This window comes from Chrysochloris asiatica, unplaced genomic scaffold, assembly GCF_000296735.1.
Source record: "Chrysochloris asiatica unplaced genomic scaffold, ChrAsi1.0 scaffold00015, whole genome shotgun sequence".
Classification (NCBI taxonomy): Eukaryota; Metazoa; Chordata; class Mammalia; order Afrosoricida; family Chrysochloridae; genus Chrysochloris; species Chrysochloris asiatica.
In genome coordinates this window covers 12219186-12236261 of record NW_006408533.1, presented here as the reverse complement: position 1 = coordinate 12236261, position 17076 = coordinate 12219186, and the positions used below count along the sequence as shown (strand labels likewise).

Below are 17076 nucleotides of genomic sequence, written 5' to 3'. Positions count from 1 at the left end.
ATGTGCAGATATGGTCATCTGCTTCTGTTTTTTGGGCATCTTCAGGGGTTATCTGTGGCCTTAATACTTAGATGGGTGTGTATTTTGGTGTTTTTTTGCTTTCTGTGCCCTAGCTGTGAAAAGCCCAAGGAGAAAGAAACTCACTTTTCAGTCCAAGGATGTTCATTTTTTGGTCAAACAGCTGTTCTTTAAAACAAAACAATATCTGTATTATTTTTTAAAGTATGTATTACTCCAATGATTTAAAAAGAAAGTATTTAAAAAATAAAAGGGAAGCACTGAGCTAATTCTGGGAGTCCTGGTGTGGCACTGCAGGATAATTCCCTGGACCACAAGCTTGGTTTGAATTGTAAAATGGATGGTTCAAACCCAGCAACTGTTCTTTGGAAACCCTTAACAGGGTCTCTATGAGTCGGCAACAACATGATAGATAACACTTAGCAGCAACAATAAGCTAATTCTGATGTAAACCCTTGGTTCAGAACCATTATTCTATTGCACATTCTTGATTTTTTTCCACTTACTATCTTTTGAATCCTACTAGAAAAATTATGTTCATTTGTCATGAGAAATTAAGTTGTAATTCCTAATAATAGCTGTCATTTACTGAATACTTACTAGATGGATCCCCAAGATCTGTTTTAGCTCTGATATTTTATGGTTGACTCAGAGAGAATCTTTAGTGATCAGTGAACATTTTTTTATGTAACTGTAGTATGTTGAAATTATTGCATTTAAAGTCAATGTTTTCTGTTTTCAACTTTCCCTGGGGAATATAATGGCAGCAGAACACATGGAAGGGCATGGTAAGTTCAGCTTGAGAATAGCTGAAAACCTTGAGAAAGTTTTGTGGTGTTGATACTTAATCAGCAACCTTCAGTACTTTCTCAGTTATTTATAAAGTGATGACTCTTTTGGTTGAAAGGTTATCCTTGTGGGTAATGGTGGAAGTGCATTATTTGTTTTTTGGAACATACTGTATTATAAGGGTAAGTTGAAGTAGAAACTAATTTGGGTTGTACCTATTTCTATTAAATTTACAGCAATTGAAAAGATAATCTTTGAAGGGGAAGCTTCTGAACTTTTTAATAAAAAGCTTTCATAATGGCTTCTTGGATTACTGCAAAAATTGATAATTTATTTTACTTAGGGTAAAATTTTATAGAATTTATAAAAGATTAGAGTATTTAATAATCTATACACATTCTGTTTTATCTTTCCTTTTTTCTTGGATGAATGGAAATCTGCTACTGAATGTCACAGATTAATATCCAGAAGAAATTAGATATGCGTGAATCTCTTATTTTCTGTGCTCTATTTTCTGGTTTATTTTAAATCAATATACCTGCATTAAATTTCTAAATTTTTTCCCCCCCCATTTGAATAAAGGTTCTATTTCTTCAGGGATTTGTTATGTGTTGTATATCATAAGTAGACAATTGGCTTTTTATGAAGCAAAATAAAATATTTCCTGGTAAATAATTTTTTGAAGGTTTTTATCTTCATTTTATTATTGTAAGCTTATTGGAATAAAGGCTTATCAAGATTGACTTTGCCCCTTGATCTCTGCCTTCATGCTCTCCGTAAGCATTGAACATGCTATATAGGTTTAAGAAAATAGATGTTTTTCACTAAGTATATTCTTGTTCTCAGTTTTATGAAACTCTTCTTTTCAACATTCACTAGGATTCTGATCTTCGAAGTGCACTTCTTCTGGAGCAGGCAGCCCATTGCTTTATAAACATGAAGAGTCCCATGGTTAGAAAATATGCATTTCACATGATATTGGCAGGCCATCGGTTTAGTAAAGCAGGACAAGTAAGTGCATTCCTTTGAAAAACAAAATCAAATATTGTTTGCCAATTTTTTTAAGGTTTGAAATTTATCCTAAAGTTGAAATAAATTTGTTCTGAGGTAATGTATCATAGTGGTAAGGGTTTTAACTTGGATTAGACAAATCTGGGTTTGAATCTTCATCTTCTGCTCACAACTCGACTTTGGTCAAGTTGCTTAATTTCTCTGAGCCTCAGTCTTTTTTAATAATATATAATAAATTTTAATAACATTTAATAATATGTAATATATAAAGAGACTTCAAAAAGTTTGTGGAAAAATGGAATGAAAAAATAATGGGATTTTTTTTCTATGAACTTTTGAAGCACTATCATGTGAAGGGCCACACACGTTGTGTGCATTCAATAAATTTTCATAATTCTGAACAGTTGATGAAATCTTCCTACTTAAGCGCTCGTCATTTGTTGTCTCTGAGTGAGTGCTTTATAATGATACCGACTAAATAATGTGTACAAGTCTGTCTCATTTCCTGAAAGCAGCTGAATTGAGAGAATCTCCATTGATTTAAGAGGGATTTTCCCAGCTCCATTTGTCCAGTTAAGCATAAGGTGGAGTAGTTTTGCTGGAGGCTGTGAAGTAGCTGTTGCAAGATTGTGGTCTACTGTAAATATGGATTGGACTGCACAATCATTTTAATTTGAAATGTATGTTATTTCAAAGACATAAAAATTCTTATTCAGAAATTACTCTCAATTTCAGACAAAAATGTCATGGTTTTTGAAAGCTTGCCTTTCAAAATTGGAAGTCCTCTATTTTTGGAGCCTTAGGAAAGAGAAAGTATGTGGAATTGATTTAGGTTAAATATAAAAGCTTCAAAAATATTTAGTATAAAATTAAATATCTTTTAATTATAAATGACATACTTAATAAATTACAACGTTTCAGTTCAAAAATGGGAAAAAATGTAAAACTGTAAACTATCATTTTTCACAGCCCCTCTTCTGCAGTGAATGTTAATGCATGTGAATCATGCTGTTTGACTGTTTGCCCCTGCTTAAGTTTCTATTCAAAAGGTTACAAAATTTAAAACATATATTTTTTGTTTACAAGGAAAATTTTATACAAGGGGGAGGGAGTTTTTCAAAAAGTTCTTGGGAAAATTACATTTTTCCATGAACATTTTGAAACCCTTTGTATATTCCATTAAGAATGATCCCTGTCCCTCTTATTGAAAAATAATCTGTTTTCCACACCTTTATCTATTTTTGAGAATGGTTTTATTTGTGAGGGTTATGAAATGATTGGAAATATGCAAGCAGATATTCATATTTACCTCCTCAAACTCTTTAGGGTATATTACTTTGAAGAAATGCTTAACATTAAAAATGCTCTGTGTGTTAGAAACTACCAGCTGTTCCGCAGGAGAAAGATGGAGGCTGTCTGCTTCCATACAGATTTACAGCCTCAGAAACCCTATACAGGGTCGCTATGAGTTGGTTCCGACTCCACCGCATATAATCACCACAATATGTGTGGTGGTTGTTTGTTGTTATGTGCCATGGAGTCGGTTCCGGCTCATAGCAACCCTGCATAGGGTTTCCGAGGCTGTAAATCTTGCAGAGAGCCTCATGTTTCTCCCGTGGAACAGCTGGTAGTTTCAAACTGCTGACTGTGAGATTAGCAGCTCGATTTGTAACCACTACGCTACCAGAGCTCCTATATGTGTGGTAGGTTGAGGTATATGCTATCTGCCCTCCTAATCTTCTCTATTATAGTTTGTCCTTGGGCTCAGTGATTCCAATGTAGTTGGGTAGTTCCTACCTCATGGATCACCCTCCATCCTCTTTGGCTCTGAAGTCCATTGTTGGGCCTTTCTTCTGTGTGGATGCCTTTCTCACTTTGCTTGAGCTTTGACACCCCATGCTGGGGCAAACAGGCATCACTTTTACAAGAACTAGCTAAATTATCATTATCTCTTTTTCCAGAAAACATGTCTTAAGTAAAAAACAGAAAACAACTCTGTCTGTACATAGTTTGCCAATTATCCTGGGAAGTGGATTGAATACCACAGTATACTCTGAAACAAAAGATACAGTGGAGAAAAGATGCTTCCTCCATAGTACCAAATCCTGTTTTTAAGATGGCAGTTGTCTTGAGTTTAATGATGGGTGATAGGTAATTAATGCTCAATATCTGCTCATGAGTATGGCAGGATGCAGCTGTGGGCAAAAGAAATCATTACATAATGAATACTCATGAAAATAATCTTAGAGAATAAGCATAAATAATAATAATTCTCTTAGTTGTTTAAAAATGTTTACACATACATGCATTTATATACAAACATACTCCATCTGTGGTATTTATACATGCATTTTTATCACATACTAGGTATTTCCATTGTGTCCAATGCAGTGGTGTTAGAGACATGACATAACAGAATTGAGATTTCCTCAGAGAGCTTTCAGTTATAAGTTAGCGTCCAAGCTTATAACACTTATCCAGGACCCCATCTGCTACTGCTGTGGAAACTCCCAAATGGTATTCGTGTTGCCGTTCTTGTTCCTGACTTCTCAGCCTTCTTGCTCTTAGAAAAAGCTTCTTTTTGGGTTTTCTCGATCTGGTTAATTTGACTGTCATTTTAGAGATGTGGTGTTGAAAATTAGCCTTAAAGTTTGCATTCTTCCCCTTTTCTAAAAGCATCTGATTTATTATTATTTATTTCCTTTTTTATTTTAATGGGACATCTTCTTCAGCATGTACCCTTCTTACCTTAGTTGGGCAGTGTTTGTAAAGTAGTTTGTACCTGGTGAGCCTAGAACCAGGCTTAGAAAATGTTATCTTCATTAATTGTGATTGATTCAAAGTTGAAATTTGTCATTAGCATTTTATTTTACTGTGAAGATGAGAGGTTTTTTTTCTGTTGTTACTTACTCTAATTTTCTTCTTTTATTAGTGAGTGGTATTGGAATGATTGCTTTGGTGTGTGTACAACTATTCTGGTTTTCTGTAAGATGTACTTTCACACTGGCCATGTTATTTGTCAGATGTATGCTGCTGCTTAAACTGCAGGAGTATGGTGGTCTACACCTCTTTTGAGTCTATAGAGTGATGACATTTATTACAGTTGTATTGCTGTGCTTAAAAGGTTTTGGCATTTCATTCTGAGCACATTTCCTGTATATCATAATGCTTTTAATCTCTTGCTATTGTCAAGCCTACATTCAGTAACCTGAGCAAACAGGAGGTGCAGTGTGATGCTTGTAGACAGCAACTTGAAGAGGAAGCACAGGTGGTATTTGGTGCTGACAGAAAACCCTGCCATGTCTTGCCCAGGCAATGCTCAGTATCCTCCTGTCTTAGCCTGCTACTTTGTCTGAATAGTTTGAGGCACAACCTCTTGGTGTCCACAGGACTGACCAGCAAGCTGTGACAGACAGGCAGACGACTAGAGTCAACATGGTTGGCTCAATATATTAAATGTTAATGTAGAAAAAGTAATGATTTAAATATAGTGTAAACCTGAACTATATGATAAATTGGCCACATAGCCAAATCTTTAGTTATAGTCAGTAGAAAAAAAGTATATTTGTTGTTTTACCTGATAGAGAACATTTTTTCCCCATTATAATATAAGCTAAATATCCTGCTCATTTTAAGTGTGTTAGTAGTTTGTATCTCTTGTATAGCCTGCTTTTTTCCAGAAAGGATTTAAGGTAACTAAGTTGAGAGGTGAGCTCTTGTCCGCAAAATTCACCATTTAAAAATTTTTCTGAAAGGAATTGGTGTTAGAACTTAAGACAGTGTGGTTTTCCATTCTCTCTAACCACATTCTCCACTCTTTTCCAACCCACACATAACACATGCAGCACACACAATACAACTGTGTCCACACATAGGGTTTTTGGCCGCTATGTAAGTAATTAATAAGTGTGAAGGGTTTGTTGTATTTGTTTCTTTTCCCTTAACATCCTAATTTCTGTTAGAAGAACCAGTTTTCAATTATTTGGTTTTGTGTGTATGTACATGCATTTTTTTCCAGTCCAAGAAAAATTTGGGTGGCAATACATTTATGTTTTGTTTTCTTGCAGAAAAAGCATGCTTTGCGCTGCTATTGTCAAGCCATGCAAGTTTACAAAGGAAAAGGCTGGTCTCTTGCAGAGGATCACATTAACTTCACTATTGGGCGCCAGTCCTATACTCTCAGGCAACTGGATAATGCTGTGTCTGCTTTTAGGCATATTTTAATCAATGAAAGTAAACAATCTGCTGCTCAACAAGGGGCGTTCCTCAGAGAATATCTTTATGTTTATAAGGTAAATTATTATTTTCACAAGTAGATATTAAAATTAAGTCATTATTGTTTTACAAAAAGCATATTTGTTACTGTCTTCTAGGAGTTTAGAAGAAAATCTCTAGTTCTTTATATTTTTGTCTTCCTGTCTCAGGGGAATGCCCGTTCTTCCATATTAATTTCAGTTGTAGACCCAAAGTCAGCTTCCCAAAGATCCATACCTCCTCATCTTTCAGCGGAAAAAGAAAAGAAACATACATTGTCAATGGATGGTAGTAGGACATACTGTAATTTTTTTTTTTTTTTTATAAATATATCATAAAGAAAACAAAGTCCACCGGGAAGGAATTAGTGTTATCTTATCTTTTCATGAATAGCCATAAATCAAATGTTTACTGCAATATTAATATTTTTTTAACTGTGCAACCCAGATCTATGATCAAAAAGCATAGCCTACCACAAGTTTATTGTAACAGATAATTATGTATATTCTAATAAAACCATTTTACTGGACTCTTGTTATTGTTGTTGTTAAGTACCGTGGAGTCGATTCTGATCCATAGTGACCCTGCACAGGGTTTCCGAGGCTGTAAATCTTTATGGGAGCAGAAAGCCTCTTTCTCCCACGCAACAGCTGGTAGTTTCGAACCTGCCGACCTTGAGGTTAGCAACCCAGTTTGTAATGACTACGCTACCAGAGCTCCTTGGACTCTTGTTATTAGGTGCAGTTAAGTCAGTTCTGTGTCAGCAGACTTACTTAAAACAGAATGAAACATGGTTTGGTTTTGTGCATTCCTCTCAGTTGTTGCTATGTTTGAGTCCATTGTTGCAGCCATTGTGTCAGGAAATCTAGTTGAGGGTCTTCCTCTTTTTTGCGGATCCTCAACTTTACCAAGCATGATGTCCTTCTCCAGGGACTGGTCACACTATGTGAAATAATTGGTTTATGTTTAGCTATCTCAGGCGGAATTATATGATCAGGAATCAATGTTACTGAAGAAAGAAGTCCAAGCTGCACTGAAGGCATTGGTTAATAACAAGACTCCATGAATTGACAGACTACCACTTGAAATGTTTCAACAAATGGATGCAGTACTGTAAGTGCTCACTCATCTATACCACGAAATGTGAAAGACAGCTGTCTGGCTAACCAACTAAAGGAGATCCATATGTGTACTTCTTGCAAAGAAAGTGGATCCAGCAGAATACAGAAATTATTGAACAATGTCATTAATATTCCATGCTGGTCAAATTATACTAAATATAGTTCAAAAGCAGTTTTAGCAATACATTGACAGACTTATAAGAAATTCAAGCTGAACTCAAGAGGACATGGAAGGAAGGATATCACTGTTGATGTCAGATGGATCTTGGCTGAAAGCAGAGAATACCAGAAAGATGTGTACTTGTATCCATTTTAACTATCATTCGGGTGTGTGGATCATGATAAGTTATATATGACATTGTGAAGCATAGTAATTTCAGAACAAATAACTGTGCTTATGCAGAACTTGTCCATAGACCAAGAGGCAGTTGTTTGAATAAAACAAGGATATATGCATCGTTAAAAATTAGGAAAGGTGTGCATTAGGATTTTATGCTTTTATCATGCTTGTTCAATCTTCATACTTGAGTGAAAAACGTGTTAGCAGAGTTGGGGGAAGGCTCATGAACAGCCTGCAGTATGTAGATAATGCACTCTTGCTTGCTGAAAGTGAAGAGGATTTGAAGCACTACTGACAGAGATCAAAGACTAAAGGCTGCAGTATGGATTATTATCTCAGTGTAAGGAAAACACAAATCCTCACAACTGCATGACATATGGAGAAAAGATGGAAGTTGTGAAGGATTTTATTTTACTTGAGTCCAGAATCAATGCCCGTGGAAGCAGCAGTTAAGAAATCAAATGACATTTTATTGAGCAATCTGTTCCAAAAGAACTCTTTAAAGTGTTAAAGAAACAAGATGCCACTTTTTTTTTTTTTTGATGTTCAGCTTTTTTTTTCCCTAAATTTTTAATTGTGAATTATGTGATAGTTTACATGGGAGAACATTAGTTTTACATTTATTCTATCATATATCGTCTCATTGCCTTGGTTAAAATCCCCTCCATGCAGTCCTTCCCCCCGTGCCCCACAGGTCTTCAGCACACATTCGCTCTCCCTCTCTGGATCTAAAGTCTCCAGCTGCTCCATCGCTCCACGTCATCATCTCTGGCTCCATTTCAGGCATCATTGCTTCTCTGGGTAGGGTCCCGCTCTCTGCTCTTCTCCCTTGATGGTCCTAGGGACCTCCGCTCCTAGACTGAAAAGTTAATCACCAAGATGGCACTTTGAGGACTAAGGTGTTCCCTGACCCCATGGTATTTCACATCATATGCATGTGAAAGCTGGACAGTGAATTAGGAAGACAAAGCAAAATTGATTACTTTGAATTTTGGTGTTGGGGAAGAATACTGAGTATATAGATTGCAGAAGAATGAATAAATTTGTTTTAGAATCTGTACAGCCAGAATGTTCCTTAGAAGCATGAATGGCAAGACTTCACTTCATATACTTTGGACATGTTATCTGAAGGGAGCAGTCTCTGGAGAAGGACACCATGTTTGGTAATGTAGAGGGTCAGAGAGAAAGAGGAACTTCAGGAAGATGGATTGATACAGTGGCTACAACAATGGGCTCAAACATAGGAACTATTGTGATAATGGTGCAAGATCGGGCAGTGTGTTTTTCTGTGGTACATAAGGTCGCTATGAGTCAGAATTCACCTAATGGCAACAGCAGGATATCTACAATTGTCTGTCAAAATAAAACTGTGGCAGGCTGTGCTTTTTGTTTTTGGTTCCACATTTTTTTTAGTATTTTTTCTAAGAAGTGTTTATTGTGAATTGAATGAAGGTTTACAGAGCAGATCATCAGTTTTACATTTAACAAATCTCATCTCAATGATTGCAATCCCCTCTCCCACTTTCTTCCTGTGTTTTGTTTCCATTTTTCCTCCTTTCACAAGTCTTCTGAATTTTGTCTAAGATCAAAATGCTGCCCTATTGATCTTGAATGATTGACCATTTTATGGTATGCATATGTCACGAGTGTTGTCCTCCAGCCGCTCCCCACCCACCCTCCTCCTTATACCTCTCTATTTGCTTGGCTGAAAATTAAGCCACAAGGATGAATTCAGATCCAGACCTGAAAGGGCCATATTCTCGGGGTCTGATCAGTAAGCCTTTTTATTGTTTTTTTTTTAAAAAATGTGTGATTTTGAGTTTTGTTATACATTCCTCCCACTCTGTTCTGAATCTTCTGATGTGATCCCTTTTAGAGCAGTTAGTATTGGTAGCTGGGCACCATCTAACTCAACTCAGAGTTGAGTTCCACAGTTCTTTAAAAGAGAATTTTAATATTCTAGTAAATATTTGATCTCTGACAGTTCTTGGTACTTAAAAAAAGAAAAGGTAACATTAATTTTTTCCTGGTGCACTACTTTTTCTGTTTTTTCAAAAAAATTTAATGGTGTGTTTTAGAATAAAAAATAATTTTACACTTTATTATTACCATCCATTAGAAATGTATGTTTCTTCCCCTCAGCCTTGATTGGGGAAGGGGGCAGAAGCTGATTTAAGATTATTATAGTGTAACTCAGAAATTAGTAAGAAGAAAGTATATTTCACTTTGAGGCAGGATGATAGAAAATATAAAGTATTGTTTTATTGAAATAATGGGAGGTTGTAGTTTTTCCCCTCAAGGCCTTGAGTAGAAAATATTGTTTCTGTCCTGTAGAAAATTACTATCCCTTTTAAATTTATTTGGAGCTATGGTGGTACAATGGGCAAAGCATTTGACTGCTTACTGAAAGGTTGGTGGTGTAAATCCACCAGATTCGCTGCAGAAGAATGAGGCACTCTGCTTCTGTAAAGACTAGCAGCCTTGGAAGCTCTAGGGAGCAGTTCTGTGCTGTCTTATGGGATCTCTATGAGTCGGAATCCACTTGATAGGGCAATGGTTTGGGTCAGTTGTATATCTGAAATCATATGTTTTAGGATTTTGCCAGGTACAATGCTGTACTGAGTTTAAATAATGTTTGGAAATGTACTATCAAAAGAGGGCTACCTAGCTGAATAACCATAAGATTTTTTTTGAGTTAGAATAAATGATTAGATTGAAATTTTTTCTTTGTTCTAAACTTTTATGACTGATGCATTCAGGAAGAACTAGTAATCATATAAGTAAATATATGTTTTTGGAGTCCTGGGGTGGTGCTTTAAGATAAGCACTGTCCTGCTAACTTAATGATTGATGGTTCAAACCCCCAAGCAGCTCCTCAGAAATCCTAGACAGGGTTGATATGAGTCCGAATCACCTTGGCAGCACTTAGCAACAGCAACAGTGTGTTTTTAATGTTTCCTGCAGTCAAAACATGAGAAGGTAATTTTTAAAAAGTCATTTTTTTGTAAGTTAATCTTTTTCTTTTGTGTTTCTCCTAGAATGTAAGTCAGCTATCACCAGATGGCCCTTTGCCACAGCTTCCTTTACCATGTATTAATAGCTCAGCAACACGGGTTTTCTTTGGCCATGACAGAAGACCAGCCCATGGTTAGTGAAGTGTTACTTAACCTTATTTTTTGTGACAGTTGTTTTTAAACAAGTTTTTCCCATTTCCAAAATGAAATGTAGTGTTAAAGAATGTTTGTACTATATAACTGTTCACCAGATCACCTTTTACCCTGCCACTGAAGATATCTACTACTTTACTGTTTTACTTCTAGTCTTAAAAAAATTAAACACAAATAGCAACAAAAAATAGCTGAAATTATAAATTTCCCATAAAAGAGTAATAATATAATCTTGCTAAAAATGTATAAGTTAAATTTTTAAAAATTGAAGATATTTTAGTGTATATAAAAATGCTTGTTTTACTACTTACTTGCCATGAATTTAGATTGTTTCCATGTTTTTACTTCTGTAAAAGTATGTTATAAATATCTTTGTGGATACAGGTTTTTTTTTTTGACTTTTAATTATGAAATTTTCGAATGTACACTATTTCAGTTATTTAATGCTGTTATTATAGAAATACGGCAAATAGATTCCTTTAACAAACAGAAATGTACACTCTCACAGTTTAGGAGGCTAGAAGTCTCAATCCTGAATTCAGCGTGCCGCTCTACAGAAAGATTTTCTATGAGCTCTGGGGGAATGTCATTGTCTCCTTTCAGTGTGTGCCTAGCATTCCTTGAAGATCTCTGTATGTCAGAACAGGGACCCTCTTTCCCCCAACTCTTCTTTGTGTTATACTGTGCTCCCTCCTTCTCTGCTATGCTGCTTTGTCCTTTTTGATCTCTCTCTCTTTTTTTTTTTTAATTTAAGGTTTTTATTGTGGATTGAGTGAAAGTTTACAGGGCATATCATCAGTTTCACATTCAACCATTCATATAACTTGTTTCATTACATTGATTATAATCATCTCCATATACCATGAGTTAAAAGTATTTCTCTCTATCCACTTTAGCTTTTTAAAAAACACACAAACAAAAATACACACTCGGGCATATATAATAATTTACATCTCCAAAGGTCACTTTCTGCAAGTCTGCTCCTGGTCACCAGTTTTTAGTCCTTCTCTTCTTAGTTGATCAATCTAGAGTCCTCAGAGTCCTTAATCCTTAGTTGGGTATTTATTTTGGTATTTTTTATGCTTTCTGAATGCCTCCAGGTAGATGTGATCAGGGAATGGGCTTCCCTTTTCACTCTTCTTCCTGAGAAGTTTCAAGATACTACTGTTGTTCGTTTTTATGTAATTTAGGATTTAATTTTTGACCTATTTCCTTTTTTGTCTGCTTGTTCCGCTCCACAATCCCCGTTCAGGGCTTTTTTCTAGTTGGAAACAATTCAGGGCCAGCTATGACCATTTGGTTTTAATTGGAAACTGTCTCTTTAAATTTTGAGGTGATCTGTGCGCATGCGTAGTAGAACCCTCCGAGGGTGGGGCTGGGGTGCCCACTAGCTCAGGCACCCCTATAGTCTTCAGAATGGAGGTGCGCAGATAGCAAGGGACCAATGAACAGATACCAAAAGAAAAGAATGTCCACACCTTTATCTCAGCAGTTCTGCCAGGCGTCTGTGTCCATTCTGATTCTTCCCCCGCGTGGTCTTACCCAAGATGGCGGCTCCTGGAGCAGCCAAGCGTTCCGGACTAGAAAGCAATAGATTTCTTGCTTTTGCCATGAATTCCCCCAGCTGTGAGCCTTCCAACCTTCTAAATATTCCTTTATATGTGGTTCAGAGTTCTGGGACCATCCCCTGAACCTGCTTGTCGGGTATTCTGTGTTGTTGGTGGAGCTCCTTTACTGCACTTCCACCGGATCCGCCATCTTGTTTGTTCTCCTCTTGTCCTTTTTTATCTCTTATAAGATAAAAGGTGATGCTGGCTACCTCCCAGGGAAATTCCACGTATATTCTATCAGGGCCATGTCGTGAATTATGTTGTTACTGTCCTGTCTCATTCACATAACAAACAGCCACCTCTTCATTATATAACCTAGTCTTGCCACTTTAGTGCTTAGGACTCAGGATTGATAGTATATCACTAAGTGGATGATAATCACATCAGATCAGCAAGTGGAGGACAGCTACACAGTGCTGGGAACCATGGCCCTGCAAAGTCAGCACAAATGTTTGGGATCACAATTCAATCCAGGACAACACAAAACCAGAGAACAATTTAATAATATTCTCCTGTTCATGCTGTAAGCCTTTTTAAAGTATAGGACTATATCTTCAAGATTGAAATGTCCAAGAGTATAAATATATTAAGGCTTTTGATGCATATCAAAGTAGATTTTATAATTTAAATAGTCTTATATTTGTGCTAAACTACTATGTTTTGTCTTGAGAGTAATGTGTTTATGTTATTAAAAAAAATGTCAGTAGGATTTTTAAAGCAGCATTGTTTTTAATAGCAAAAAAAAAAAAGATGAAGCAATTAAAATTCCCAGAAGGAATAAATCAGTACATTTGGTTTATTTATATATTGGATTCATGTTATAGGGAATAAGTGGATGAGTTCTTTATATTTCAACATGAAAATACCCGCAATATAATGTTGAGTGAAAAAAACTAATTCCAGAATGGTAGATCAAATATAATTTTGTTTTCACAAATTTTAAAACTACAAACATTCTGTGCATTGTATGTATCTACTTCATGTCATAAAATTTGAGGAAAAAGAAGGAGGATGAGATTGATAAACTTTGATTTAGCTCTGGGGAAGAAAAAGTGCAGTGGGGAGTTGGGGAGAGAATGGATAGGAAGACAGAGATGACAGCAATGCCATCTTAACATTTAGTTTTATAAAAAAAATTTGGAATCATATGATAATTAACATCGTTAAATTCTGGTATACAAAATTAGTTACATTATTCTGTGTACCTTTTCTGTATATTTGGAATACTTCATAACAGAAATGTGGGAGACTAGGGAAAGTACATTCTTCAGGAGTGAGGAGGAAAAGAGTATCAAAGGTTCAGTTAAGCTAGGTAAGTACATCTTTTTCTCTCAGGTAATTAGAAATGGACAAGGATGAGAGTTTATTTATATTTAGATAAATTGTGTTTCATTTGTGATCAGGTGTTTATAATCATGGCATTTAATTGTGACTTTTTTTTAAAGGTGAAAAGCAAGCAGCTACTCATGTAAGCCTTGATCAAGAATATGACTCTGAATCTTCTCAGCAGTGGCGAGAACTTGAGGAACAAGTTGTGGCTGTGGTTAATAAAGGATTAATTCCATCCAGTTTCCATCCCACACAGTATTGTTTGAACAGTTATTCAGATAACTCCAGATTTCCACTTGCAATTGTAGAAGGTGATATACTTTGAATATTTAATCATGTTTTTGTTAATTTGTTTTACTTAAAGAAGATTCAGGGTAATATGCTGTATGCCAAGAGTTGCTGGAGGCTAAGGATTGAAAGATAATTCAGGGGTGTCAAATGATGATTAGTGGGGGCTCTATACAGGAGCGTGCAGTGTCCAAGTAAAATTTGTTAAAGATAATACAAAAATGGCTGCAACCATGCATTGACAGAGAACTTTCAGAGGTTCAAGCTGATTTCAGAAGAGGATGTTGAATGATGTGTATCATTACTAATGTCAGCTGGATCTTGGCTGAAAGCAGAGAATACCAGGAAGATGTTTACCTGAGCTTTATTGACTGCACAAAGGCTTTCAGTTTTGTGGGTCATAAGAAGTTATGGACAACATTGCAGAGAATGTGTATTCCATAACATTTAATTGTGCTTATGAGGAACCCGTACATAAACCAAGAGGCAGTTGTTCGAACAGAACAAGGGAACACTGAATGGTTTAAAATTAGGAAAGGGGTGCGTAAGGGTTGTATTCTTTCACCATACATATTCAATCTGTATATTGAGCAAATAATCTAAGAAGTAAGATTATATGTAGAAAAACTTGACATCAGGGTTGGAGGAAGACTCATTAACAACCTGCAATCTGCAGATGATACAACCTTGATCGCTGTAAATGAAGAGGACTTAAAATGCTTACTGATGAAGATCAAAGACCACAGCCTTCTATATAGATTACACCTCAATGTGAAGAAGACAAAAATCCTCACCACTGGAGCCATAAACAGCATCCATATAAGTAGAGAAAGAATTGAAGTTGTCAAAATCTTCATTTTGCTCAGATCAACACTCACTGAGGCAGAAATCAAACAGCGTATTGCATTAGGTGAATCTGCAGCTCAAGACCATTTTAAATTTTTGAAGAACAGAGATGTCAGTTTGAGGACTAAGGTGCACCTGACCTAAGCCATGGTATTTTTAATAACCTCATATGCATGTGAAAGTTGCACAGTGAATAATGAATATCGTAGAAGAAGTGATGCATTTGAATTATGGTATTGAAGAAGACTATTAAAAGTACCATGGACTGCCAAAGAACAAACCAATCGGTGTTGGAAGAAATACAGCCAGAATGCTCATTAGCCAAGATGGTCATACTTTTTCTCTGGCACTTCAGATGTATTATCAGGAGGGTCCAGTCCCTGAAGAAGGATATCATGTTTGGTAAAGTGGAGGGTTAGGGGGAGGAAGAAGGAAGACCCCCAACAAAATGGATCATGTGGCAACAGCAGTGGATTCAAAATAGAGCAACAGTTATGAGGTTGACGCAGGACTGGGCAGTGTTTCTTGTTCTGTTGTGCATAGGGTTGATATGAGTTGGTACCGACTTGATGACACCTAACAACAACAAAATAGCAGTGTGCTGTTAGATTATAGAGGGAATGATATTCCTTGATACAGAGAAACTGGGAAAATATTCTAGGAGAAAATTCAGAAACTGAGTCCTGAATAAATGGTCATTTACAAGAAGGTAAGGGACATTCTGGAATCCTGGTGTGGCACTATGGGATAAGCACTCAATTACCAGGTTGCTTTGAATGGCAAGGTCATTGTTTCAAACTCACCTGCCACTCCTCAGTAACCCTATTCAGTGCCGCTATGAGTTGGAACCGATTCAATGGCATTTAATAACAACAAGGGACATTGTAGGAGACCTTGGGTGACTCAAAGGGTTGAGCAGTTGACTGCTCCCTAAAAGGTTAGCAGTTTGAAACCTTCCAGAAGAACCTCAGAAGACAGGCCTGGTGATATGCTTCTGCAAAGTTATAGCCTTGAAAACCCCATGGAGCCGTTCTACTCTGCACTGTAGACATGCATTGTAGATGTCATGGAAGCTAACAACAAGAAGAGACATGCTAGGTAGAAATACAGAAAAGCATGGTATGTTTTGAGGATTGAAATGTGTGTAGGTCTATATGTGAGGTTTATTTAAGTTCTTAATTTAGGGGTTTGTTTTGTTTTGTTTTGTTTATAGAACCAATAACTGTGGAAGTGGCTTTTAGAAATCCTTTGAAGGTTCCACTTTTGTTGACTGATTTGTCATTGCTCTGGAAATTTCAGCCTAAAGATTTCAGTGCAAAAAATAATGAAGAACTTAAAGAACTAGTAAGTTATTAACAGGTATTTGTAATTAGCATGTTTCAGTTATAGCCTAACAAATAACTGTAATAATGGTTCAATTTCTGCTTAATGAGCTATGCTTTTTCTTTTCTATGTGTGGTTTTCTCCAGTTAATAAAAATTATATTACATGTTTATTATTGAAAATTGAGAATACAGAAAAACAAGGAGTAGAAGTAAAGTTGCTGCTTCAGTAAAGTGTTTTGCTTATATTATTTTTCAATCAGCTCCATTTTATATTTCCCTAGTTTTGTATTTTGCTACCCAATTAATTGTAACTGCAGTATCTTGAACAGATTTATTTATCTCGTTAGTTATTTCATTGGCTTATTCACCAATATCTATTATACAGCTTTTATTTATTTATACTACTTGCTATATATTTTAATAATGTAAAACAATTTATTATAAAACAACAGTTCTCTGCTTACCTATGAAGAGAACTTGAAAGATGTCTGTTTTATTAACTTTGGTGCTTTATAAGCTTTAAGCAAGTTCTCTTCCTTTTGAAGTGTTTTGGTTATTTAAAAATTGCCTAATTAAAAATTTTGCTAGTTACATTGAAGACATTTTGTGATTATTTATAGTTCTTGTGACTAGTTTGAAAGTTGAGATTGCCCAGATTTAGTTGTTTTATACATAAGGTCCCCCTGATTTGATGGAAAATAACAACCACAATAATTCTGATTTAAACATTAGTAACCGTAGCAATTTTTCAAATGTGTTGGATACCTTAGTCACAGATTATAACAGTACAAACTATTCTCTTTTGGGAAAGGGAAGACCTGTCAATTCTATAAGGGAGTCCTGGTAATGCTGTGTGCTGTTAGGTGTTGGCTGCTAACCCCAGTGTCAACAGTTCAAACTCACCAGCCACTTTAAGACACTGAGGGAGAAAGATGAGGCTATCTGCTGTTATAAAGATATACAGTATCAGAAACCTAA

The 17076-nt window shown here is 36.0% G+C and overlaps 1 protein-coding gene across 1 annotated transcript in view; it reads left to right on the top strand.

Moving 5' to 3' along the window:
* Positions 1–17076, top strand: part of TRAPPC8 (trafficking protein particle complex 8) — a 136684-nt gene that overhangs the window by 69577 nt on the left and 50031 nt on the right. The window contains 5 exon segments of the mRNA XM_006835045.1: positions 1687–1818; positions 5886–6110; positions 10572–10680; positions 13756–13950; positions 15987–16117. Coding sequence (XP_006835108.1) covers positions 1687–1818; positions 5886–6110; positions 10572–10680; positions 13756–13950; positions 15987–16117 — 792 coding nt within the window.